At 49.5% G+C, this 26,666-nt stretch overlaps 1 protein-coding gene across 4 annotated transcripts in view; it reads left to right on the top strand.

Moving 5' to 3' along the window:
- Positions 1-26,458, top strand: part of LOC146260437 (C-terminal-binding protein 2) — a 38,558-nt gene extending 12,100 nt beyond the window's left edge. The window contains exons 2-10 of one of the 4 annotated variants that reach the window (XM_084669285.1): positions 15,335-15,489; positions 17,591-17,735; positions 18,365-18,571; positions 20,921-21,135; positions 23,039-23,169; positions 23,787-23,914; positions 24,095-24,212; positions 24,545-24,620; positions 24,992-25,130. In XM_084669285.1, coding sequence (XP_084525411.1) covers positions 15,335-15,489; positions 17,591-17,735; positions 18,365-18,571; positions 20,921-21,135; positions 23,039-23,169; positions 23,787-23,914; positions 24,095-24,212; positions 24,545-24,608 — 1,163 coding nt within the window. In that variant the 3' untranslated portion in view covers positions 24,609-24,620; positions 24,992-25,130. Of the gene's footprint in view, positions 1-9,200; positions 9,340-14,667; positions 14,818-15,334; positions 15,490-17,590; positions 17,736-18,364; positions 18,572-20,920; positions 21,136-23,038; positions 23,170-23,786; positions 23,915-24,094; positions 24,213-24,544; positions 24,621-24,991 lie in introns of those variants that run through there. The other 3 variants (XM_084669284.1, XM_084669286.1, XM_084669283.1) reach the window with 3 other exon arrangements.
- The last annotated feature ends 208 nt before the right edge of the window (positions 26,459-26,666 follow it).

Genomic DNA, 26,666 nt, shown 5'->3' with positions numbered 1-26,666 from the left:
GATGGGATCTACAAGGTTTGTATTTGATCTGTTAATCTGTGTATCTTGTGTCGTGTGTGAAAAAGAAGGGGTTAAAACTGTTCAGATCCCAATCTCCCGAATGTGCGTGTGTGGGGGGGGCTGTTTTATCTCTTGGTTGACAGTTACGTAACCTTCAGAGCTCATGGTGCCCAGAGGGGGCCTTCAATAGGATCTAAATGGTCCCCGGTCCAGGTTTGGAAGGACAGTCATCGGGATGCATGCTTAATGTGTCCTCATAACCTTGATTGGAAGGGGTATGCTCAGGTGTTTGTGGCTGACATTGATTCAGATGTGCTATTCTTGAATGTTCTCTGTGTTGGTGTGTGTGGGTGGGATGGGGGTGAGAGGAGTTATTAGGAGGAAGGAAAATAAATGTTTTGTGTGTTGTGAAGTATAACTTCAGCTCACTGTGGAGGCTTGCCTTATGTTACCTGTCCAGAAATAGGTAAGGGATTAAAACAAGAGAGATCCCAACAGCCATCTGTAAGTGTGAGTGTAAATGTTTGTGACTTGAATCTATAGACAGCAGGGCTGATCTCTTTAGCTTTAACATACACACACACACAAACACACACACACACACACACATACAGAAATACTCGTAGAATACAGGCGCTGTAACTAAAGTTTGGTGCTGCAAGCGTGACTAATGAAAGGGTGCTCCGCCATAGCAATGGTCACTTGATAAACGAATCATAAGGTCACTAGACCACTGGGGAAAAAATGTTATAAATGAAAAGAAGTCACTTTATAGTTATGTGTAAATATAGTATATGTCCAGGTAATGGCAAACATTTGCACCAGTAATGTCAGTTCTTCCATCTCAGTTGAAGTTGGCTTATGATCTCTAAGTGTTCACCAGTACAAGCAAATATCGACAATGCATTCCCTGTACATGTCCCTATGCCTGTGTTTTGTTGCACCTGCATGTGTGTGTGTGTGTGCGCATGTTGTAATGCTTCAGAAAACTTAGGAAATTGTACATGGACTGCCTGTGGATCCATCCCATCATGTATCTACATTGTGTGCACCCTGGGGAAAATACAGAAAAATTATTATATTTTTCCACGATAGTTTTTCTCAGAACTGTCTGTTCACTCTCACGCTAATCCTTCCCCATCCCATCAGTGTAGGCTAGCATGAGGAGTAATGGTTTCAGTGAAGCCAGCCAAATAGGAAATATCCCTTGCTGTACAGGTACCCCTCCCACCCCAGTTACCACTGGAGGCAGGAGGGGTCAGGTGGTGATGGGAAAGAAGCAAGAAAGAGAGCCAGAGAGCTATAGAGAGCCAGAGAGCGATACAGACACCCATCCACCCACCCACCCACCCACCCTAAAGGTCACCATCACTGTCAATCAGGGTAGGGGTAGAGATTTGCAAAAAGGGTTTCCAGGATATTGTGAGACCACAATATATACATATATATCTATCTATTTATATATAGATCTATATCTATATATATATCAATAGATATTTAGATACATACTAGACTTGTGAATTCTTCAGGGAAATACCACCTTTTCACACGTGGCAGTCCGGAACAGTTATGTTTGTGGATGTTTTGTTTACAGCAAATCGCTTGTTTGTGTACTGCTGTGCAGAAATAATAGCGGCCCCTTTGATGTAATCTCTTCAATTATCTGTCCTCAAATGCTCCGCTGATTAGTGCCACAGCCCCCCCCTCCCCCCCCCCCCCTTGGTTCTGTTCAGAGAGGAAGAGAATGGTTCCTGTTTCTATCAGAGGAACAGCTGCCAGCACAAATACGGACAGCTACCCCTCCACGCTTTTCCAGCCTTCTTATGCCCCACCACCTCTTTTCTCTTTTCTCTCTCTCTCTCTCTCTCTCTCTCTCTCTCTATCTCTCTCTCTCTCTCTCTCTCTCTCTCTCTCTCTCTCTCTCTCTCTCTCTCTCTCTCTCTCTCTCTCTCTCGCACTCCTTCCCTGCCTCTCTCTCCACATCCCTATCTCATTTCACGTCCCTGTTTACTTCCTGCCCTCCCTCTCTCCTGCCCTCTCTCTCTTTCTTCCTCTTCCCCTCTTGCTCTCTCTCTCTCTCTGTGGTGTACAGGTCACCCTGAATTATTCATCAGTGCGAAATGAAAAAGCTCATGGATATTGAATATCGGCCTCTGAAGTGGCCGCCAACCTCGTTTTTTCTTTTTTCTTCTTCCCCATAACAGAGTGAAGAGCAGAATATCTCTTTGCCTCAGTATTTCACCTCCCTCACATATTTACTTTTCCGTCTCTGTGTGAAAAGGAAGTGAGAAAAGGGATGGGGGGGCAGAGAGAAAGTGGGGAAGAAATTGTTATCGTTTATTTCCAGAGTAGGTTGGGGGGGGTGTTGGTAGAGAGCATTAGAGCGTTACCTCAGTTGCAACAACTTGACACGCGTTTGTGTATCCACAGTACACCTGTTTGCTGTACCAGCCAGCTGCTACACAGGAGGAAGAGCCCGGTTGTGGTTTTCATTGTGGTCTTCCATCTCAACCGCTCACTGTTCTCTGGGCATGTTAGCTCTGTTGGTCCCCTTCTTGTTCTCCTTGTCTTTCTTTTTTTCTCTCCTGACATGGATCTGTAGTCACATGGCAAATCAGTGCTGCCTCAGACCAAACAACCCCCAAAAATGCTTTAATACTGTATGTGTTAACAAAAACTGCTCTCCTCTACCGCTCGTCAGTGCCTGGTACAGTGCCATGCCTCAGGGATTCAGCGTAGTGAAACATTGAAACATGCAGTGAGTCACCCCGGCAGAAAGTCTTAAATAAAGTAATTAAAAAAAATACAGTGAAAAAAAGAGAAACTATACATGAATTGTCCCTGATATGATGGGCATTATCATGTTTGCGGGAGAGCATGCCGCTCTACACTGCTCATTACATGATTGCAGCTGTATCTGTTTCTGGCCATTTCCCATTTCTAGTTCCGGATAGACAATTATCCAGGAATCCTTTTAACGGTGCTCTGAAAGGCACGCAGGACACCAAAATGGAGTCTCTCCTGGAGTCATGGGGACAGAAACCGCCAGGTTTTAGAGTTTTAGGGTTGTTACTCAAAAAACACTATCAAAATGATCATTTGTCGCAAATACATTTACTTGCAGATTTACCCTGATCTCCCTGTGCAGTTTTTACACTTTGCCATGCTCTTTTGCGTATGTGGTGAGAGGGAAGTAATGAAGTACAAGGAGGAAGCTAGGAAGGAAGAGGAGGAAACAAGGGAGGAAGGAAGGAAGAGCAGGAAGCAAGCAAGGAAGGAAGGTTGGAGCGAGCAAAGGCTCAGGTGGGGGTAGGAGCGGATAGAGTGGCTTATGTGGCCATCTCCAATTACAGTCGGGGGGGGGTGGGCCAGAGCCCAGAGGCCACAGGAAGTGTGAAATATCATCTGGCAGAGGAAGAAGATGTGTGGTCGGGGGGAGTGGGAGGGGCTGGGTTTTACGATGATGAAAGTGGCTGTAACTGTGCGTCGGCGTGGAAGAGGCGGTCCTTTAGAACACTCTGTAACGAGACACGGCGGTGTGTGTGAGGGCTGACCCACCGTGGACAGGAGCCCTGGACCCTGGTGTATTTTGTATAATGGAGCACAGCTGGCCCAGAGCTGACACGGGTTAATAGCCATGTGACAACTTTGGGAGACGGGGGGTGGTTTGTGCAAATATGCATGCCTGTGTGTACGAGTGTGTGTGTGTGACTTGCCACACGGTTGCGTTGCGTACGGGGGCCCCAGCAAGAGGACCGTGTTCCTTGTCCCCGTTCTCTCAGCCAAGCCAGATGGCTCCTGCCAGAGAACGGAGGGAAGGAGAGAGGAGAGAAGAGGAGGGGAGCACTGAGTCCCCCTTAACACTGCCAGAGTGGCTCTGGCTCTCCCTAAGAGACCCCACATCTGGAGCCCACCTGCAGCAACCCCCCCCCCCCTCCTGGCCTCTTCTCCATCCTTCTCCAATGCTCCCTCCATCCTGCATTCTCTCTGTCTCTCCCTCTCTCTGAAACACTCTTTTTTTCCTCCAACTCTGTCACTCGCTTTATTTTTCAAGAGAGGGAAAGGAGGGGGTTGGTGTGTGTGTGTGTGTGCTTGCGTGCAGCAGTAGGCTGTTTGGCTGGGATTTGTGGCAGTAATGCCCATATTTCTGCAAGTTTAACATGCCTCCAGGTTGGGTGGGTGTACACATGGGGTGGAGAGTGGGGGGGAACAAGAAGCGTAGCAAAGCATCATTTTCTTTTATGACTGCGTCAGCCTTGGTGGGCTGTGTTTTCTCCTTCCCCTCCCTCCACTGGTTGAAATGAAAGATGAGGGACGTTCCTTTCCCCGCCCCTCCCTGTGCGGAGCTGAGATTTCCCTTTTGCTCTCTACGCCACCCCAGAGGCCAAGGGGGTCCGTACCAACATGCAAATCAAGCCCGCCTCTTCGTGCCTCGCTTACTCCAGCCCCCAGCCGAATCACGCTCATTTGCATTCTCCCCTGCGTGCTCTAGCCATCATCTACCGCAATCCCTCACCCCTCCATTTCTGTCAGGAGCAGAGCATGGAGGAGGAGGTAGAGAAAACAAAGTGATAGGGAGGTGGTAATGTTGACTCGGGTCTGTTATCAGGCCTTGGTGCCGGCGCAGTGGGGGGCGGGGGCTGGTTACAGGTTATGCCAGCCAGAGGGCTTATTTACCCTGACCCCTGGCTGCCACCACAGGTGACTCTAGATCAGTGAACTGACCCTCCCCCATAAAAATATAGTCCCTATATAGTCGGCCCCCCTCCCCAGAGCTGCTGAAGCCATCTCATTCTCCTACTCACCTCAGGTACTGTTTATAAGACTGGATGTGGGGAAAAACAGAGCTAAACAGAGAGATGGAGAGGAAAAACTCTAGAGTGAGCTAGGTAGAGGAGGTCGATAAGTATTTCTAATAAGAAAACCTATATCCCTTATCAGATGGTGTTGGTATCTGTCGCTATCTCATAGAGCCATGTGTTAGTAAAATAAAGGGGGGGGGATTAGGGGCAGGGGTGTAGCTCCCGCTTTTAACGTACACACTTAAACCAAGACACTCAGAAAAACAACATGGCCTTTTTTTTAGATAAGATTACAGATCATGAAGCATTTCGCCGTGCTGAGGAGATGGTTGTTTCTAAGGAGATGGTTGTTTCTAAAGATATGGCCCCCATTTACACCAACAGAACCTGGTCACTCAACGGCAGCCACACCAGTAAGATGCTCTGGAACCGGCACTCTGTTATCAGCAGGCTAGCGGCTACCCCAGCACCTAACAGTCCTGGCGATCAGAACGGACATCAGACATCCACATAAATCTGCTCAGTTTTCTTCAGACTATGACGAATAGTAGACTTTGAGATCTGATATAATCAAGTGTGATGAAGGTATATTGAAGTGGGTTAAGTGTGGAGGGTGTGTGTGTTTTTATGCTGCGTACATATGCGTTCCGATTGCATGCGTTTGAATTTAAATACATTTGCTGGCAAGTGAATGCTGGGGCTGAAGGAGGAACAGATGTAGCGCAGAGTGCTTGTGCTGGCCCAAATCTGGACGCACACTGTCAGAGGGGCGCCCGCTGTTCCAATCTGTTCTCATTAGTGTTTATCTGCCCCCATCAAGGTGCACCGATATGAGAGGACACACACAAACACACATACACACTTCTCTCCAGAAGGCAAACCTTGGCAGTGTCAGGCAGGTTGTACCCGGCCTTGCCTCTGAACAGGATGCCTGCTGCGACCTGCCTGCTCTTGCACTGGTATACTTAGTCAGTTACACTTGGGGGAAGGGGGGACATGTGAGTTTGATTTAGGTTGGCACTCTATATCTACGGCTTAGCAGAAACCAGTTGATACCAATTGGTCATTTGACCTCTGGCGGAAATCTTTTGTGTTCTATGGTGCCTTTGACAAATGACTGGTAGTATTGTGTGGTTTGTGGACCGGCAGGAATCAAGCATGTCTCCCCTGGAGTTCTTAGTTGAGCCTGCCACTTATCAGCCAATCCAAAAAAAGAAAAGGTCTATATAATAGCCAATCGGAAAATAGCACCATTGTATCTAGTTAACCAATGGAAAAAAAAGCATGTCCTGTAATTTTTCGTGATTTTGCTACTTCTTCCGAAACTGTTGTTCACCGACAAAGCAAACCACTGGAGCTCGAGCATCACTTTGAGCACAGTCATGATCTCCTGTTTTAATGTTACAACAAATTCACAACTTGACAACATGACTGCTGTTAGAAAATGTGTCCCAGATAATTAGCATCAGTTTTTCATGAGTGTCTTAACAAACAGTTTTACAGCCTGTTCACTGACACCTGCTCAGAACAAGTAGTTAATAGATGTAGCTGGTGTGTATCAGTGAAACTCACTCCTCAGGTAACTAACAGGCCACCCGCATCGATGGATTGCTAGCTTTTCGTTGGCGTAGTTGGTAGTGGTGGCGCTTGGGATGTCAGAGGTGGCAGGTTCGAACCCAGTGCGGGACAAACATAGGCCCGATACCTCTGACGGAGCTTGCAATACTTTGTCTGTTACATATAATAGGCCTAGTCATATGGAGGGAGGGAATGTCACTCTTGCCTGTCTTCAAAACTTGAGAGCCCAGTAAATACGTATTTCAAACAGTCATATACAATCATCAAGGAATCTTAGCAGTTAAAGTACAAAAATAAGTTAAAGTACAATGCTAAACCTTAAAACGATAACTGTAATATGATGCTCTAGTCTTCAGTCGCTGGCGCTGTATCAGATGCTGGCGTAGTGATTTGAGACTGACTGGTGAACTGTGGAAATATCCTCGATTGAAAAAATGCTCTGCCAGATGTCAAAAGAAACGCTTCTTTTTACAAGATAAATTAAATGTCAATCAGCATCCAATTGCCAGGGATAGCGAATGACATTTTGGGTTGGCCATGGCACTGATAATGCTACGTTTGCAAATATACGTACATGAAGGCCTGAGTTTTAGGGAGTGCTGTTACCTAACTGGTCATCTGGCCAGTTTGTTGAGTTAACTGATTAACTGACTAGCTTGTTTTATGACTGGTTTCCTGGTTTGTTGTTTGGGCTGCTGGATAGCTAGTTAGTCGACTGTGTTGATTGTTTGGCTGGCTGGCTGGCTGGTTGTTTGGCTGGCTGGCTGGCTGGTTGTTTGGCTGGCTGGTTGTCTGGCTGGCTGGCTGGTTGTCTGGCTGGCTGGCTGGTTGTCTGGCTGGCTGGCTGGTTGTTTGGCTGGCTGGCTAGTTGTCTGGCTGGCTGGCTGGCTGGCTGGCTGGCTGGCTGGCTGGTTGTCTGTCTGGCTGGCTGGCTGGCTGGTTGTCTGGCTGGCTGGTTGTCTGGCTGGCTGGCTGGTTGGCTGGCTGGCTGGTTGTCTGGCTGTCTGGCTGGCTGGTTGTCTGTCTGTCTGGCTGGTTGTCTGGCTGGCTGGCTGCTGGTGTCTTTGATGGTCACGCTGTGTCAGCATGTGCCGGTGCAGGATGCCATGGTCGGCTGTGAGATGACATGGCGTGTCTGGGCATGGCAGGATCGCTAACCACCGAGAAATGACAGTCACATCCACTCACTCACACTCACAAGCACACAATATGAGAACAAACACTTTCTCTAACATCCAAAGGAGAACACACTCATATGCCCGCACACACCCAGGCGAGCTATCCTAACCACTAGGGCCGTTCCACCTCTCCACTTTGCTGTCTGGGATAATCACTTTGGGCGTGTGACGGAGCCAGACTCTTTGTCTATTGGTTGTGCCTGTCACCCAGATGGTGAGGTGTATGTGTGTGTGTGTGCGTGCTGTGGTCTGGGATGAGCGACTCGGCCATACAGCAGAGTTTACCCTGCATTGTTCTTCTAAACAGGCAGTTAGTCAGCCACCCTGTCCCCTGGACATCCCAACCCCACATGCACCCGCCCCTGTATTTAGCCAGGGCTGTCAGTCTCCCTGGCTGTCAGTCTCCCAGGCTGTCAGTCTCCCAGGCTGTCAGTCTCCCTGGCTGTCAGTCTCCCAGGCTGTCAGTCTCCCAGGCTGTCAGTCTCCCAGTCTGTCAGTCTCCCAGGCTGTCAGTCTCCCAGGCTGTCAGTCTCCCTGGCTGTCAGTCTCCCTGGCTGTCAGTCTCCCAGGCTGTCAGTCTCCCAGGCTGTCAGTCTCCCAGGCTGTCAGTCTCCCAGGCTGTCAGTCTTGGGGCCCAAGCTATGAACCCAACACACTCTCTATCTTAGGGCTGTTGGTGCCAAACCAAACACACACGGCCCCACATCCCCTGGTGTTATTGCTGGAATGGTCTGAATGTCCCATTGTTCTGCTGTGAAAGTGTGTTTTCCAGTGTATGTGTGAGCATGTGCACATGTGCGTGCTGGTATTGTAGCGGATTGCATGTAAGTATTCCAATCTTTTCCCTGGTAACATGGAAATAGTGGGGGTTGTTAAGCGCCAATGATGTGGGGATGTAGTGGAGGAAACGCAATAGTTGAGGGGAGGGAGAGGGGGAAAATGGGCAGTCATTCTTAAAACACTGTGGAGGCTGGATAACAAATAAAGCAAAAAAAGGGGAGGGAAAAAATAGAAGGGAGGGGGATGAGAGTGCGCAGCGGACGCAGACAGGACTCGTTCGAGCTCAGCTCCCTAAAATTTAAACCAGCATTTTTGGTCTCTCTCTGTCTCTCTCCATCCACTTTAAGCTAGAGCTCTGTTTTTCACGGAAGCTGAGACAAAGACTAGAGGAAAGAAAGGAAGAAAGAAAGAAAAGGATAGAAAGAAAGACCTAGTGGCCGGGCTTTGCAGGCTGACAGGGCTAAGAGTTTAACAGCAACCGTGCTTCGCCACCACCGGCTTCTCTTCCTGGAAGATTAAAAGGGAACAACAGCTTCTCCCGACAGTGTTGCTGTCCCATCGCTGGGTTGCGCTCGTCTCCGTGCTCAATAGAAAGAAAGACAGACAGAAAGAAAGAAAGAACGAAAGAAAAAGGGAGGGAGGAAAAGGGAAGGAAAGTGTATGTGTGTGTGATGCCTTTTTTCTTTCCTCTCAAAGGGACTGGAGGGTGTTAAGATGGTGCTGCCAGGGGCTAACTGTGGGCTTGTGCCCATTCTTAGCTGAAGAGGGCGGGGGGCAGAGGAGTGAATAGTGGGAGGGGGGAGGAAAAAGATAGGAGGAAGAGGACTTGGACTTACCCCCCCCCCCACCCCCCTAAAAACAACTCAAGTCTAATTTGGAGAGACTCACTTTTTTTTTCTTCGTGTAATTGGAAATTTGCATTCTTTTGTTTTTACTTGTTCTCTTTATTTGCTGTCATGCGTAGTTATTAAGCAGAAGGATGTGGAGACAACACTTTCCAGGCAAGGAGCATGTTTTCTGTTTTTTTTCTGTAATGTCTAATAAAGTACGGCATGTGGGGGAGGGAGGCAGGTGAGGGGCTGGTGTGTGTGTGGGTGGGTGTGTTGTCGACTGACAATGTTCTCTTTTAGTCACATGTGCGCACTGGCATTTTTTATGTTTTGTTTTCTACTCCTTGCTGTCCATAATCTGTCAGGCTTGCACCTTTTAGAGCAACGAGAAAGTGAGAGAATGAGAGTGAGTGAGTGTGAGTGTGAGTGTGAGTGTGAGTGTGAGTGTGAGTGTGTGAGAGAGAGGGAGAGGGAGAGGGAGAGGGGGAGGGGGAGGGGGAGGGGGAGGGGGAGGGGGAGGGGGAGGGGGAGGGAGAGGGAGAGGGAGAGGGAGAGGGAGAGGGAGGGAGGGAGGGAGGGAGGGAGGGAGGGAGGGAGAGAGGGAGAGAGGGAGAGAGGGAGAGAGGGAGGGAGGGAGGGAGGGAGGGAGGGAGGGAGGGAGGGAGGGAGGGAGGGAGGGAGGGAGGGAGGGAGGGAGGGAGGGAGGGAGGGAGGGAGGGAGGGAGGGAGGGAGGGTGAGGTCCAGTGGGGGTGTGTGCCCTGGCCCCGGTTGACGCCTGCTTTTGTCCTGTGGATAGTTTGGGCCTTTCCTGGGCAGCACAAAGGCTGCCATTTACACAGAGGCAGGCACGGGGGGCCAGGCATGCTTGCATTTCCCTGGCATTTTTTTCCCCTGGCAAAGGGGGAGCTTGGTGGGGCTGTGGCTGACAGCCGGATAGTGACAGAGGTGGGGCGAGCACAAACGGGACAAGTGGCCTTTGTATGGTCTACCCTTTTTTTCGTGGGGGTGGGGGGCAAGGACAGGGCTGCCAACAAATGGGGCTTACACCAACAGCCACCAGTTCCTGTGTAGTGACCTTGCACCGTAACAACAACTGTTTGTGTGTAATTCCAAAGAGGTATTGTAGCCCCCCCAGAACGGTGCCCCAGGTCAGGCAGCGTGCCAGCAGAACGGGAAGAAAGCCCAGAGTGTAGTGTGACCCGTCAGCACATCTGTGCTTTATGCCAAAGCAGTCTATTACTCCACAGTCATGCCCCTGGTGTGTGCATCCTACTATGCGTGTGTGTGTATGTGTATGTTTGTGTGTCCGCATGCATGTGTGCTGGCTGCTTTACGCCCACATGCTTGTCGTCACACACTCTTGCATCACACAGATCCAAAGGATAAATGCACCGGCTTCAAGTGCACTTTCTCACGTACAACCCTACTGTGAGTGTGGTGGGCCGGGGGAGTTCTGGTGAGTGTCCATACGCTGGCATTCCCTTCAAGGTGCCGCAGCGTGTGGCCAGTTCCAGCCAGTCGGGAGCTCCAGACAGACGTCTGTTGTCAAGGAACCTGCCACCCCGCCAACGGCAGCTTGGGGTTGCTAGGTAACCAGGCAGGCAGCTGTCGGCGGAGGGGTGGAAGGCTGGTCTGCTCTCACTGGTCACCAGTTGACAGTCTGGAGGTTCTCTCCTCTCCTCTCCTCTCAGTAGAGACCATGCAACAGCAGCTGTTCTAACGAGGGATTTCCACCACAGCATGGAAAATCTGGCTGTCTCTACTAATCACTTCTGTCTGTGCTGCTAAAGGGTGACAGAGAGGCAGCTAGTTTCTAGCAAGGCTAGCTAAGCTCCGAGATGTGCAAGGCCACTAAGCCACCAGGTCACTAGGCTAGCTCCAACAACCATCGTTAGAGTATCCCTCAGTGGAGTGACAGTTGAGCTCAAACCATGTTCCATATTCTGCATGACACCAAATAATCATTGGTCTTTTTCTGTCGGTAGATATCTTGCGTTCTCTGCTGAATGTGTGTGCATCCTGTTGTTATGGCTAGAAATGATGAGAGGGAATTATCCTCTGTCTTGACACGTACCATGTTTTTCTATGAGAATGGAGCTATTTGGTTGTCGTTATGTGTTTAATAATAAGACAGACACACACACATAGAGAGAAAGAATTGAGACATGAAATATGGTCAAGGTAATGGCAGTCCAGGATGTAGAGTAGAGCATGCCTCTGGAGTGCACATCATTATACACATCACCAGTCCTCCAAGTGTATGTGTGGCTTTGTGTGTGTAAATGTTTTTTTTTCCAGTGTAAATGTGTGCGTGCAAAAGTGTGCGCGTACGTGTGTGTGTTCCCTTGGCAGGTTATAAAGCAACAACAGCTGCGGCCTGTTCAGTGTCTCTCCTCAGCCCTTAACACTCAGTCTGAGGACTGGAGAGCCAGTGAAGAGGAGGAGGGCACAAGGGGAGGAGAGTCGATGGGCGGGGATTCATTAAAGGAGAAGGAAATTAAGAGGGCCTCGTCTCGCAACATACGGACAACCCCCCCCGATTTGATGGAAGGGAGTGTGGGGGGGCTCGCTTGATGTGCTTTTTCATTGATGTCGTTGCCAGACAGAGAATGAGAATGAGCCCGGGCAGCCGCTGCCGTTGTCCAGGAGAGGGAGAGAGAGAGAGAGAGAGAGATAGGGCGAGACAGAGAGGGAGGGGGGAAAGAAAATTGCAGCCGTGAAGTGGCATTGAAGAAGCAATGATATCCTCAATGGGCATTGTGGCTGTTAAACATGAGGCCTGTCAGAACACTGTCCACTCTGCATGCTGCATGCTGTCTGCCTGTCTGTCTGTTTGGGTTCACACTATCACACTGTCACATTTCATGTGTTTTCTCTCAAGTCACTCATTACAGTCCTCGAAACCCATAACAAGTCATTCTAATCTTAGACAACCTAAATGGCCACCTACTTTATACCAGTTTCCATATCTTTTGCTCTTTCTTTTGCTTTCCCCTGCTCTCTCTCTGTTTCTCTCCATATCCCTTTACATCTCTCTATCCCATTCTCCCCCTCTGTCTCTGTCTCTCTCCCTCTCTCTACCTCTAACTCTACATCTAGCCCCCCTCTCTCTCTCTCTCTTTCTCTATCTCCTCCCCCTCCTACCACCCCATCTCTGGTTCGGATCGCTTGATATCTTGGCCACTGGTCTATCGCTGAGGAAGTTTATCGCCTCCCATCCCTCTATTCTCCCACACTCCCGCCATCATCTTCTCTCCATCAAAAACCAGCCGAGTGAGAATCAATCTGTCACACCAGAAGAGACTGGAGCACCGGCTCTGAAGAGAGTGGAGAGAAAAGAGAGAGAGTGAGCGAGAGGGAGGAGGAATAAAGTGGAAAGTGTAAGAGCAAAGAGAAATTGACAAAAAAAAGAGAGAGTGGGAGGGAGAGTTATGGCCCAATAATTGTGAATAAAGAGAAAAGAGAAAGAGAAGCACAAACATAGCAGAAAGAGTGGTGGGGTAATGCGGATGCAATACAGAAATGGTAGCATTGGGGGGCATGCAGGGGAGAGATAGACAAAGATGACGGAGAGATACAGGGAGCAGTAACTGCTTGGTCTAAAAGGTCAGGGTGTGACACAGGCTACATGATTTACTCTCCTCTCACTATCTGAGGCTTGTGGGTTCAAAGCCTCCTATGGCTGCCCCCATCACCCCCGAAACACGCACGCACACACACACTCAACAGAACCACAGTCTACCTTCCCCTACTGTACATGGGGTAAAGGGGCAACGTGAGGTGGAATAGCAGCGTCTTAGTAGGCGGTTGGGTGTGAAGATTGCATGTGATCGGGGTAAAGTCTTTATGCCCAAGCACGAGGGGGAAATTAGTCTCTATGCCTCCATTCATGTCTCACTTTTCTTCTTTCACTCGTAGTCCCTGCCGGAAAGATCCCAAACACACATACACACTCACACACATTCTCGCGCACACACTCAGTAAGACAGCCACCAGGGCACCTCCTAACCACCTGCGCCTCCCCACACATATATAGACACACACACACACACCGTATGTTCTCCAGAGCATGCATTGTCATCACCAGCTTCCTCTTGGGAATATTTGCACTGTGAGTGCAGGAACGGCACATAACAGTTCAAATATATTTTTATTATTATCATTTTTATATGCAGGGAGGTGGGAGACACAACTGAGCTTCTCGGTAGGGGCAGCCAATCACAACGCCCTCCCCAAGTCACCATATTTAGCAGGAAGGATCTTGGGAAAGAATGTGGTGTTTATTTTCTTTTCTGCCTGTTGTGTTCTGCAACAGTTTATCAGAAGAAGAAAAAGATTTGTTTCATTCTGCGTCTGTAGAACTTTCTCCCCTTCACCTTTCAATCTCCTAATCTAACCTTAATCTGCTTTAACCTGACCCCATCCCCCTCTCATCCTGGGAAGCATATAGCTAACCAAAGCGTGCTCGTTCTCCTCTCTCTTAATCTCCTCTCCCCAGAGTGCATGTGGGGGGGGGGGGGGGGGGGCTGACGTCAGTGTCTGTAGTCTAACACACACATGGAAATAAATATACACATCCTCGTGGTGAGCTCATCTGTACGCACACAGATAATGATCTTACTGACAAGACACCGGAGACACAACACATACACTCTTGGATACACAAAGAAAGCCACACGTACACACACTCAAGATAAGGAAGAAGAATATGACATCAGGGTTGTTCTTGTCTCCTGAGGGACCGGTGCAACCTAGCCAGTGTGTAGGCACTGTTGACAGGATCAGTGGCAGATCTATACCTGTAATTACACCCCCCCGCCCAGCCATGTTCTCCCTCTGGTCCTGCTAGGTATCTAGGACGTTGCCACGCTGTTGAGCACAGTCACTCTCCTGCCCGAACAACCACAATTTCTTGTCGCCTAGCTCAGCGTAGCACAGCACAGCTCAACATGAATATTGATGTCGCCCAGCTTGTTAACACCGTATGAAGCTTGCCTGGTAATGGTCTGTCCCTGCAGCATGACACGTCTCCATCGCGGAGGTGTGACGAAGTCGTCCCGCCTGGGGGGCTCAGCCCCCGCTTACAACAAGCGGGGGCTGAGATAATGCAGCTGCTGTTTCTCAAATTGGTGCTCTTTAAAGGGCCGTCTTGCCTTATAGTACATATACAATACATGCAGACACTAGATCTCTTGAATAGACCAGACTAGACAACTTGTAATCTGTTCTTATAGTGACGTCACCATCAGCTTTCTGTCTGTCCTATTCTCTCTCCTCTTTCTTCCGGTGTTCCTGTCAATCTTTTTCTCTCACTCTCCTGCGTCTCTTTCTCTCCATCTATCTCTTTCTCACCTTCTCTTCCTGCTCTCTCTGAGCAGCAGCTGCTGCCTCTCGCATCATTGCAAATGTAACAGGTGTAGTCGCGCTGCTCCTCAGTGACTCCTCCTCCTGATCTTTCCCGTACTGGATTCAAACTCGGGTCCTCTGACTCACAAACACGAATACGACCTTTACAGACAGCGCTTTAACCAGCTGTGCCCCCCAAAAACAAGGTCTTCGATGGCTCGTTTGGGGATTTATACTGGGGAGTAGTTTTTGTTTCTGTTTGCACAAACAAAGGCTGACAAAAGCTGACATCTTTCTCCAGGGTAGGGCTTCGGTCTGCATGCATGTATACGCTTGCATCAATTTGAGACGCTTGTACTGTGTCTGTACAAGCGTGTGTGTGCATATGGTTTGGCTGAATGTGTGCGCGCATGTGTTTGTGCATGCATGGTAGCGCGCTCACTGTTGCAATGCGGGTGGCTAAGCGGACAGGGCCCCGGAGGAATAGCAAGGTGAGCTTCGTGGGGTTTCCGGTAAAACGAGACGCGTTGGCTAATCCAGTCTCCAGTCAGCTCATTGAATTATCGAGCCGTGTTGGTGAGCTCAGCAGAGCCCCGTTCAGTTCCATAACCTACACACTACAACACATGGAGGGGGGGGGGGGGGGGGGGGGGGGGGGTTTTGGGGGGGGGGGGGGGTTCTTTGTACCGCTGTGTGTTGTGTCTGTGTGGGAAGTGGGTTCTGTTTGTTGGGTTATCCTTCATATTTGCTGTGTGACGAGGACATGTATTCATCCATTGATCCTGCCATAGAGACTAACCTTCCTCCCCTTCTGACCAGGTATCCGGCCCCAGATCATGAACGGGCCAATGCACCCTCGCCCCCTGGTGGCCCTGCTGGATGGGCGCGACTGCACCGTGGAGATGCCCATCCTCAAAGACCTGGCCACCGTGGCCTTCTGCGACGCCCAGTCCACCCAGGAGATCCACGAGAAGGTGGGACGCCATCCTCGCGTGTACACCACACGCTTGCCATCGACACGTTCAAGAACACGCAAGCCCGCGTGCAGGCATCCAAACATTGCGCGCACAAACTGCTAGCTCGGCATACATATCCATACACCGACACACACACACACTCTACCTCGAGCAAAGCTAGCTAGACAGACAGCTGAAACTCCGCCCTGCCGTCACTCACTCACAGTGTCTCGTTCCATTTGACCCCCTCCACTCCTCCGTAACATGGTGCTAATACATAAAGTGCACTGTATTGGCCTTTCGCTCTCTTCGCCTGTTAAAATAAAGTGGTCTCATTATGCTTCAATGTCACTTGGTGGCAAAGTGCGCGGTGCCTATAGCACTGCCATTGTTCTAACGGAGAGTCTCATAAGGGGAGTGCGGTGTAATTACATTGCCCCAGCTTGTAGGAGCTCTTTATTGCTTTTTATGCAGCGCAAGCGGCTGCTGAATATATATATATATATATATATATATATATATATATAACTGTATAGGGCCTCAGCAACTCCAATGGGAATCTCCTCCAGATGCTATCTACATGTGCAGAGAGGGGGAGGGAAGGAGATTGACTCCCCCTCTCTCTGCCTTTGGGAAAATTGGAGAGGTGTTAATGACATAAATAAATGAAATAATAATAACACACATTTGCATCATGTCTACAAGATCTACAGTATTCAATCTCATACCTTGGGGAGGAGGCGAGGAAGGGAAGGAAGGAGGGGGCGTACACTGTAGACAGCATTGTTGTTCCATAGCGCATCTTCTCAAGGGTCACCCCGACAGGCTGGTCATTTTGGAACTGGCTACTGGGTAAGACGGCACTGTTTCATTTAGTCACTCTGACCACTCAACCAGAAAGGTCTTGAGATGTGCATCAAAGGAGGAAAGGGCTCCTCGATGTTCAAAGAACAGACACACACACACACACACGTTTATGTACCAGACCTTATGGGTGAGACTAACATGGTAAAGAGGCAAGCACCCAAAACAAGAATTTGGACTCCTTTTCACTCCACCACACTCACTGCAGTGATCAGCGTTGACTTTGTATAGAAGTGAATGGTTTAATGTTCTAGACTACACTTCTACATTCCTTGTTAAATTGTTACAATCTGTGTGTTTATTGTAAAGAGCCCTCTGACTCCCCAGTCCGTGTGCCAGCTGTGTTCAGACAGAGCTGGTGTAAATGTCATCTCTCACCCGGCTCGCTCTGTATCCCACACGCTGTCATCCCGCTCCCTGGCAGGATGACATCAGAGCCATTAAATCCCTCCCTGAACACCATGGAGTCATCACGCACCCACTCAAAAATGGAGTGCTCTGCTTCGTGTCAGTGAATAGCTCAGCCCTGTCTCAAACAATACTAGTCCGAACCTATAGGCTCCAGTTTCAGTGGACCATGGGGGGAAAAATAGGCAGATTAAGTCACATTTTCCCTTTAAGTAAATGATGTTCAGAACCAATTTCCCTCGCAAAATCTTTAATTGGCCCAGTCGTTTGTCTGCAAGAGTGCTTTGTCTCTGGCAGAATGGAGCCCTACGGCTAGTTGTTGAGAGTGAAAGAGACGGAGAAAAAGACTATTTGTGTGTGTGTGTGTGTGTGTGTGTGTATGTAAGAGTGAGTGTGTACATCCACATGCGTTCCAAGAGCGCTATAACCTTGAATTAGCATTTCTCAGGCCAGTGACACAACTCTAATAAGAACTGTATTTGGAATTCAGTAATCAGCTCTAATGCAGTTAGCCTAGCTAAGGATAGATGTAGACCCTAGCAGGCTGAATACGGTCTGGATCACAGACAAGCTTGTCTCTTCTGGTCCAACCAGCAAGTGAGCAGTGTGTGACGCGTGGACTGGAGGTGACACCCTTGCTATCTAACGGTCTTGGGTTAGAGATTAACAAAGCCATCAACATGGCATTTTCAGCAGTTCCGAGTGACACTGCTTAGACACGTGTGTTCTGGTTGTATCTTATTCCTTTAAAGTGTGTGGGTGTGCTTGTGTTCGGGTGTGTGTACAGTAACAGTGCAAGGAACCATTTTCCCCAAAACGTTGAATGTGTGTGTGTGTGTGTCACCAGGTGCTGAACGAGGCGGTGGGGGCCATGATGTACCACACCATCACCCTGACCAGGGAGGACCTGGAGAAGTTCAAGGCCCTGCGCATCATCATCCGCATCGGCAGCGGCTACGACAACATCGACATCAAGGCTGCAGGAGAGCTGGGTAGAAACCTCCGTCACACTCACGCAAAACCCCAGCCCTTGCTAGCTCACCACACTGGTCAAGCATATGGTCATGCATGCAACACTGCATGCAACACATGCAACACTTCCAGTTGAAGCATGTCCGCGTGGGCTGAGATCTGAGTGCACTGCTGTCTCTCTGAGGCTCCCTTCCTGTACGACGTCAGCTTCAAAGCAACCCCCCCCCCCCAGTTGAGCCAGTTCAAATAGACTCTGTGTGCCTGAGGCAAGTTGTGTGTGTGTGTGTCTCGATGTCTCCGTGGTGACATCATCCAGCTTCGCCCAGAGGGGAAACGAGGTGAGAGAGAAGTTCAAACCCAATCTGAGAGAGGAAGAGAAAGAGAGCGAAGGAGAGAGATGAAAGGAGAGAAGAGAAAAGCAGGACTAAAGATTGAGGAAGAGGTGTAAAAAGGGAGGAAGAGGGAAAGGGGGAGAAAGAGAGCAGTGCCATACGGCAGGTCAGGCTACCTCAGGCCAAACGGAATCTGCCTTTGATGAAGTTCACGAGATGATATCATTACACTCAAGGAAGATAGGGAGACCTTGAACTGCTGTTTTGAAAAAACAGAATTTAGCCATGCCAATCTAACTTCCGTGTGTCCTTGGCAGGCATTGCAGTGTGTAACATTCCGTCGGCAGCAGTTGAGGAGACGGCTGATTCCACCCTGTGCCACATCCTGAACCTGTACCGACGGAACACCTGGCTGTATCAGGCCCTGCGTGAAGGCACGCGGGTACAGAGCGTGGAACAGATCCGCGAGGTGGCTTCCGGCGCCGCCCGTATCCGCGGCGAGACCCTGGGACTCATCGGTTTCGGTAAGAAGGAGTGTGGGGCGGAGGACTTTAACAGACTGAGCCGCACTCTTATCTTTTTCTCCTGTTTAGATCTGTCTTCCACGTCAATCTTTACTCTGTCTGTATCGCCTGACTTGCTCTCTCCTGTCTTTCAACTTTCTCTCTCTCTTTCTCTCTATGCAGCTCCCCTCTCCATCCCTCTTTTATTTTCTTCATGTTCATATGCCTTCCTTCTTGTCTCCTTTTCTTAAAAGGTTGTTCTCTCCGTCTCTCTGTCTGTCACAGATTATCTCAAGGTTGTTTCTTCTCTCCGGGGGGCGGGGGAGACCCGGGGGGTGGGGGATCTCCATTCTCTTCCTCTCCTTTTTTCCACATTACTCCTCTATCGTTCTCCCTCATTCATTCCCAGACATTCTTTTGTTCTTACCCTCTCTTTTTAACAGTCTCTTTCCCTCCCTTCTTCTCCCTCTCTCTCTCTTCCTCTTTCCCTCTCTCCGTTTCTCACTCCCTGTTCTCTCCTCTCTGCCATAACCATGCTTCTTCTGACCAGATGTGTGTGTGTGTGTGTCCAACATGGGGCCGGCAGAAGGAAAGGCCTGCTCCCTCACAAGCCTCTCCAAAGTGCACCTTATCTACCACACACACCTCCCTCCCCCTCAGCCCCCCCCCCACCTTCACTTCCACCTCAACTCTCTGTTGGTGCCAGACATCCCTGGGCCCAGCCTTTTCCTCCCAGACCAGACCCCCCCCCTCCCACACACATACACACAGACGGAACAACGGGCATTGGAAGATGGGTGGGGTCTGGAGAGGAGGGGGGCAAGGGGGCTCTGGTGACACTGAGCCTGACATTGCAGATAACCAGAGAACTCTGAAACACGGGCTGGGCTGCGGTCTGTCTGCACAACTGTTTTTCTGTGTGTGTCTGCGTGTCTGTGTTTTTGTCTGTGCTTCCACTGGCCCAGACCAGCCCCTGAAATGCCAGCTTCGCAGACTGAGGGAGGGGGGCATGGGGTAGGAAGGGGAGGGAGAGGGAGAGGGGATGGAGGGGGGTGATGAAGAAAGTGTTTTGTCCGTCTCTTCATAAACGGAGTGACTAAGTTCAGTTGAGTTCTGGATTTCAATAAGTATTATCAATCTGCAGATTGGGAGAGAAAATCGGACCTCTGACCATAAATGACAACACAACACCAGGCTTAGGTCTCAATCATGTCTCTCTCAGCCCTGAAGGCTGGAGGACCATCTTTTATAGGGCACAAGAATGTAAACATAGATAGTGACAGTCAGGCAGTAATGACGTTACAACAGTCTCAGAGGAAAAGATTCACAGCTCCCAACACATGACCACTCAGCCTAGAGAGTTCATAGTTGGAGCTCTCCTTGTAGCCATAACAAGGAACATTTAGCCAGCACTTTCTCCTGACCCCGAACATCTATTAACCCTGACACATAGACACAATCTACTCTTATTAATAGCAAGCTTACATGAGAACATACTAACTAGTATCCAATGACTAGTTCTCTTGATTAGTGAATAATGTAAGCACACAGGAAATCTAAATTTCTTCCACAGTCGGTGGTGGGGAAAAGTGCTCTGATGGAAGAGCGGGGAGTCACTCTTTACAATAGGAATGTCCCTGAAGATCCCTGTGCGAGGGGGCACACACACATGCACACACAAAAAAGGCCACTGACTAATTAGAGTCTGAATTCGCAAATTGGGGTGTTTACAAAGGTGTCCTACATTAAATATCACATTCTTCATTATTCTTTAGTAAAAAAAAAAAAAAACTGGTCAGTGATTTTTTTTGTATTAACTACATTCCTATTATTTAAAGAATCCTGCTTTGTGTCTGTACAGAAGCCCTCCCCTGTGACACATTGCTGAGTCAATACAGGCAGTCCCATTGTGTCTCCTCAGAATCATCAGGAAACCCACATAGCAACCCAGTGTGAGAGGGCCAGAGAGAGAAAGTGTTTACGTGTCTGGTTGTGTGTGTGTTGGTAGAACTGTCTCCTACAGTAAGGTCTCAGCTGTGTGTGTGTGTTGGCAAAGTGACAGCTGAAATGTTGGGTTAAAACGCCACCATCCCAGAGTGGACCTTGAGAGAGACTCAAGAGCTCTATTGATGCCTTTCACATCGCAGGCAGGCAGGCAGGCAGGCAGGCAGGCAGGCAGGCAGGCAGGCAGGCAGACAGACAAGCAGCCCACACAACAAATGGTGTGTGTAGGAGAGAGGGCAAGCCCCCAGCCATGCAGTACCCATTCTAACAGTGTGTTCACATTCTTTGGTGTGTGTGTGTGTGCATGCGTCTGCGTGTGTACATGTGTGTGTGTGTGTGTGTGTGTGTGTGTGCGTACCTCCCCAGGCCGGTCGGGGCAGGCGGTTGCGGTGAGGGCCAAGGTGTTCGGCTTCAACGTGATCTTCTACGACCCGTACCTGCAGGACGGCCTGGAGCGCTCGCTGGGGGTGCAGCGCGTCTACACCCTCCAGGACCTGCTCTACCAGAGCGACTGTGTGTCCCTGCACTGCAACCTGAACGAGCACAACCACCACCTCATCAACGACTTCACCATCAAACAGGTAAGGGCTCCACACACGCACTGTGGGCCCGGCTGACTTCTCTGTCTCGCCGTGTGTGGGGGTGTGTAGGATGCACACGTGTGTAAACAAGCCGCAGTATACACATGTAAACAAACCCCATCTCCTTGAGCATCCTATCAAACCGCTTCAACTTGCTGCAGAGACACACCCACACGTAGTGAGACAGAGATGTCATCCTGGCCCAGAGGGCTGCTCTCATACACCACATCTATACTCTGCACACTCTACCATACGCCACATCTATACTCTGCACACTCTATCATACACCACATCTATACTCTGCACACTCTATCATACACCACATCTATACTCTGCACATTCTATCATACGCCACATCTATACTCTGCACACTCTATCATACACCACATCTATACTCTGCACACTATCATACACCACATCTATACTCTGCACACTCTATCATACACCACATCTATACTCTGCACACTCTATCATACACCACATCTATACTCTGCACACTCTATCATACACCACATCTATACTCTGCACACTCTATCATACACCACATCTATACTCTGCACACTCTATCATACACCACATCTATACTCTGCACATTCTATCATACGCCACATCTATACTCTGCACACTCTATCATACACCACATCTATACTCTGCACACTCTATCATACACCACATCTATACTCTGCACACTCTATCATACACCACATCTATACTCTGCACACTATCATACGCCACATCTATACTCTGCACACTCTATCATACACCACATCTATACTCTGCACACTATCATACACCACATCTATACTCTGCACACTCTATCATACACCACATCTATACTCTGCACACTATCATACGCCACATCTATACTCTGCACACTCTATCATACACCACATCTATACTCTGCACATTCTATCATACGCCACATCTATACTCTGCACACTCTATCATACACCACATCTATACTCTGCACACTATCATACGCCACATCTATACTCTGCACACTCTATCATACACCACATCTATACTCTGCACTCTCTATGCACAGTCTAGACACACTCTACAAACTCCACACGCTCCCCTTCACTCTACATGGTGCGGTCTTTCTGCTACACTACAGGCTGCACACAGCCCAGAGCAGCAGCAACCCCCTTAGCTTCTTCATCCTGAGCTCCCCAAAGCTGGAAACAAATGTATTCCCCAGCTCTGTCAAACGCAATTAGCGCAAGCCCACGGCTAGTGCAAATATATCGACTAGGCTCCACAGCGGGGGGCTGAGGGCACTGAGGGAAGGGGGGGTGGATGGGGGTCTTTGTGTCAACTTGGTATACTGCCACCTGCTGGACAATACAGGACATTACATACTTTGATCCAAGTATATTCATTGGACTATTATAATTTTTTCATAACTACCAATTCTTAATAAAAAAAAATTCAAGCGTTTTTTTTCTTCTCATGGCTTCTAATGTAATCATCCTACAGTCAGGCATTCATCTTTTAGGGTTCAAATTGGATGTAGAAAACCTCCCCCCTCCCCGTTCCATCAGGGATCAGACAGACAGGTCCGCACTCAGGTGTGAGGTCTTCAGTGGCTCACCGCTGTCTCCATCTCTGTCCCTGTGCAATACCCTCCAAGGGAGATTGACGATCAATATCCCCACTGATGGAATCCTTACATTTCAAGGCTACTCTCTTGCTCTCTCTCTCTCTGTCTCTCTCTCTCTCTCTCTCTCTCTCTCTCTCTGTCTCTGTCTCTGTCTCTCTCTCTCTGTCTCTCTCTCTCTTTCGCTCTCTTTCTTCTCCCCTTCACTCATCTCTGTATTAATTTGATATTTGTTATTTATTGTTGAGTTTCCTTAAATCTGACTGTATCTTGTTACGTTTTCTTGTGTGTGTGTGTGCGCAGATGCGTCAGGGGGCGTTCCTGGTGAACGCAGCGCGGGGGGGTCTGGTGGATGAGAAGGCCCTAGCCCAGGCCCTGAAGGAGGGCCGGATACGAGGGGCTGCTCTGGACGTCCACGAGACAGAGCCCTTCAGGTGAGAAACACACATGCACGGACTGACAGACGATTCACTCTGCGAAGGGGTTTGAGCTTTACAGTCAGAAACAACTTTAGACAGTAGAGGTGGGGTTGGTAGTGGGGGCTCCTGCATTTCAGTGCTAAAGGGAGTGAGTCAGTTGAGGGTAGAGAATTAAACGGGCAGACACAGCTCCCATCAGCCGAGCATCAGAAACAACTAGTGTTGATGTTTTGGTGCAGGCCTCTGTAAACTAGGTGCGGGACCAGAGGGAGGACACTCCAACTGCCACTGAGCATTTCATAACTGCACTACATCAGATACCAGGTCCAGATCTGGCACGCTGGCAGGAAGCGAGGGAGGGAGGGAGGGAGGGAGGGAGGGAGGGAGGGAGGGAGGGAGGGAGGGAGGGAGGGAGGGAGGGAGGGAGGGAGGGAGGGAGGGAGGGAGGGAGGGAGGGAGGGAGGGAGGGAGGGAGGGAGGGAGGGAGGGAGGGAGGGAGGGAGGGAGGGAGGGAGGGAGGGAGGGAGGGAGGGAGGACTGCTGGGGGAACAGAGGAGAGGAAGGCGGGTGGAGAGGAGCAGATTTAGCAACTTTTTTTTCTGTCTCTTTATATCCTCCTCCCCCAACCTCAGTTTTGCCCAGGGCCCTCTGAAAGACGCCCCAAACCTGATCTGCACGCCACACACAGCCTGGTACAGCGAGCAGGCCTCACTGGAGATGAGAGAGGCTGCCGCCACTGAGATCCGAAGAGCCATCACTGGTAAACCTCCCCCTCCAACCCCACCCCTGCTGTCTTATTCCCACTTCAAAAGATCTTGTGATGGCTTTCTTAACTTTATGGCCTTCAGTTGCCTCTGTTTAAACTGTCACTTAATTCTTCTGTGTGTGCGTGCGTGTGTGTGCGTCCTTGTGCCTCGGTTTTCTTCTCCCCTTATCAAAGGCCGTATACCTGACAGCCTACGAAACTGCGTCAACAAGGAGTTCTTTGTGACAACAGCACCATGGGCCGTCATGGACCAGCAGGGGGTGCACCCCGAACTCAACGGTGCAGCCTACAGGTATGAGGAGGAAAGGAACCATCAATTAACCCCCCTTCCCCTCACTTCAGGAATATTCATATACAACTCCGTCATTGCCCATTTTGCCATGATTTGCTTCAAACTGCAGTTTCACCAAACGTCTCGTAGAATGAAAATATACTTGATAGACCTGAGACACAACAGTAAGAAAGAAAGCAAGTGACTCAGGTGTATGCCTCTGCCTTCTAGACCTTCTCCTGTAGTGTAGCTGTCATGCGTAGATCCTTTAGTGACCCCCCCCCCACCCCACATTTCTGGGTCCACTGATCAGTCTGCCCCCTCCCCACCCTCCATGTGCTTCTCTCACACAGCCAAGTGAACCAAACTCTTCACGCCATAACAACCGGTGTACCCCAAGACAAAATTAATGCCTAAAATCAGGAGCAGGTAACTACTCCCTTTAATTCAGATCCAGATTGACCCCCTCCCCCTCAACGGGATCTGGATTGACCCCTCTCTCTCTCTCTCTGTCCTGATCTGCTGTGTGCCACTTGTGTGCCCCCCTCAATACACATGCTGAAATACCCTCCACCACTACCCATTATACACCTATACACCCACCACTTAGTAAAAACAATGCTTACAAGCGTCCAATGGTACAGGTTGGTACAGGAGACTTGTAGAGCAGCTGTGGAGATGAAAGGGCAATACACAGACCTGTATCTGAGCCACAGGGAGGAACCCAGCTGGGGTATGCTCACTCTCTCGGTCACTCTCTCCACCTGTCTTAACCCCCCCCCCCCCCCCTTTTCCCACAGGTACCCACCAGGCGTGGTGGGCGTGGCTCCGGGGGGCATCCCGGGGACGATTGAGGGCATGGTACCAGGGGGGGTGCCCATTGCCCACACCCTGCCCTCCGGGACACACCCTTCCCAGGCCCCGTCGCCCAACCAGCCCTCCAAACATGGCGATACCAGAGAGCACCTCACTGAGCAATAGCGGCACAGAGGAAACGGCACACACACACACACACTTGAACCCTCCGACAACCAACCCCATATCCACTTGGGACCAAGAGACACACACAGAGGAGGCTGGCTCAGTTCAGCTCTGGGAACAGTGAAGTGTTCCATGGATATGTACTCTATTGTTTAGTTTCTACTCTCTCTCGTCTCCTTTTGGTTCAATACCTCTACTCTTTAATGCTGATGCTTTTTCTTCCCGTGGTATCCGGGGCTGAGTCCAGTGTTAGCCTCCACGGGGCAGTGCCCCACCCCCTCCTCACCACCCCCCCTGAGCTAATTTGATTGGGCTCACTTCTGGACACACAACCAAGGGGAAAACACAGGAACTGTGAGATTGCGTGCTACTGGACGTTGCCCACCCTCCTTCTTCCCCTCCAATCCAACCCACTCCCCGCCAGCCTCCCTTTCTTATGTAACTGTGTGTGTTGTTAGATTTCCTCCTCAAGTTCATTCTGTATTGCCCCTCCCCTTGAGCTAAGAGAATATTTTTCTTTTGATCTTCAGTGTGAAAGGCAAAAATGAGACTACAAAAATATTGTAAACTATATATATTTATCATTCATCAAACAAAAGGAAAAACCAAGATTGCTCATCAGTATCAGTAATCTAGTGAGTAAACTTTAACCCTTTCCTGACGAGGTAACCTATTGCTATTATTACAACGGATGTAAGTTCAACAAGTTGGTCACCAGAGGGCGCATTTACACAGTTGGTGTGTGCGTGAATCTCCTCCATTTTCCCCCACATAGGTCACATTTTCAAACAAATGTATTTGCTGCAAGCTGATCACTTAACAATGGCCAGGACTGAGACAAACCCTTGGCCTATTTGAATTGAGTGAAATACAAAAGTCCTGAATCATTGTCCAACTCTTTGATTCCTCTTGGCTGCAACACAGTTGGTACTGAAAAGCAAGATCATAACTTATTGGTGCAATAGAGTAAATATTGGCCAATACATTTGGTGTGTTGGTCCAGTGTTCAGTAGGCGTGTACTCTGAATGTCTGATTGCTGCCCCGTGGCTCTGGAGTTAGAAAGAGGGAAGAACTCTGTTGTGGAGATGTTTCCTTTGTCTCTGCTACCGTAAGTCTGAACCTCACACTATCTGCCAATAGACAACGTCTCATGGGTAGTGAGAGTGTGAGTCATGTGCCTGTCATCACACAAGGAAAGCAGACATTTTATGTGCAGCTGTCAGTAGAATATTGTTCGCTATCACAAAAGGGGATGTGTTCGGCTGCCCCCCCCAACCCCCCCCCCCCCCCCCCAGAAAGCGGGTGGAGAGACTGGGTCTCTGCGGTTTTTGTTTGTGTGACTCCTCACAGATACCCACCTATCCATGGCGACCAATCACCGTGTCGGGTGGTAGTAATTGTACCTTTGCTACGATTGAGTGTGAGCGGGAAAGGGTTAAAGAACACTTCATTCCTTAATGACTCAGGAAAACACCTTTTTGCAGAGAGTTCTT

Source organism: Hypomesus nipponensis, chromosome 13, assembly GCF_054491055.1.
Source record: "Hypomesus nipponensis isolate SF chromosome 13, ASM5449105v1, whole genome shotgun sequence".
Lineage (NCBI taxonomy): Eukaryota > Metazoa > Chordata > Actinopteri > Osmeriformes > Osmeridae > Hypomesus > Hypomesus nipponensis.
The sequence above is the reverse complement of the archived record's forward strand: the minus strand, read 5'-3'. Positions and strand labels throughout refer to the sequence as shown.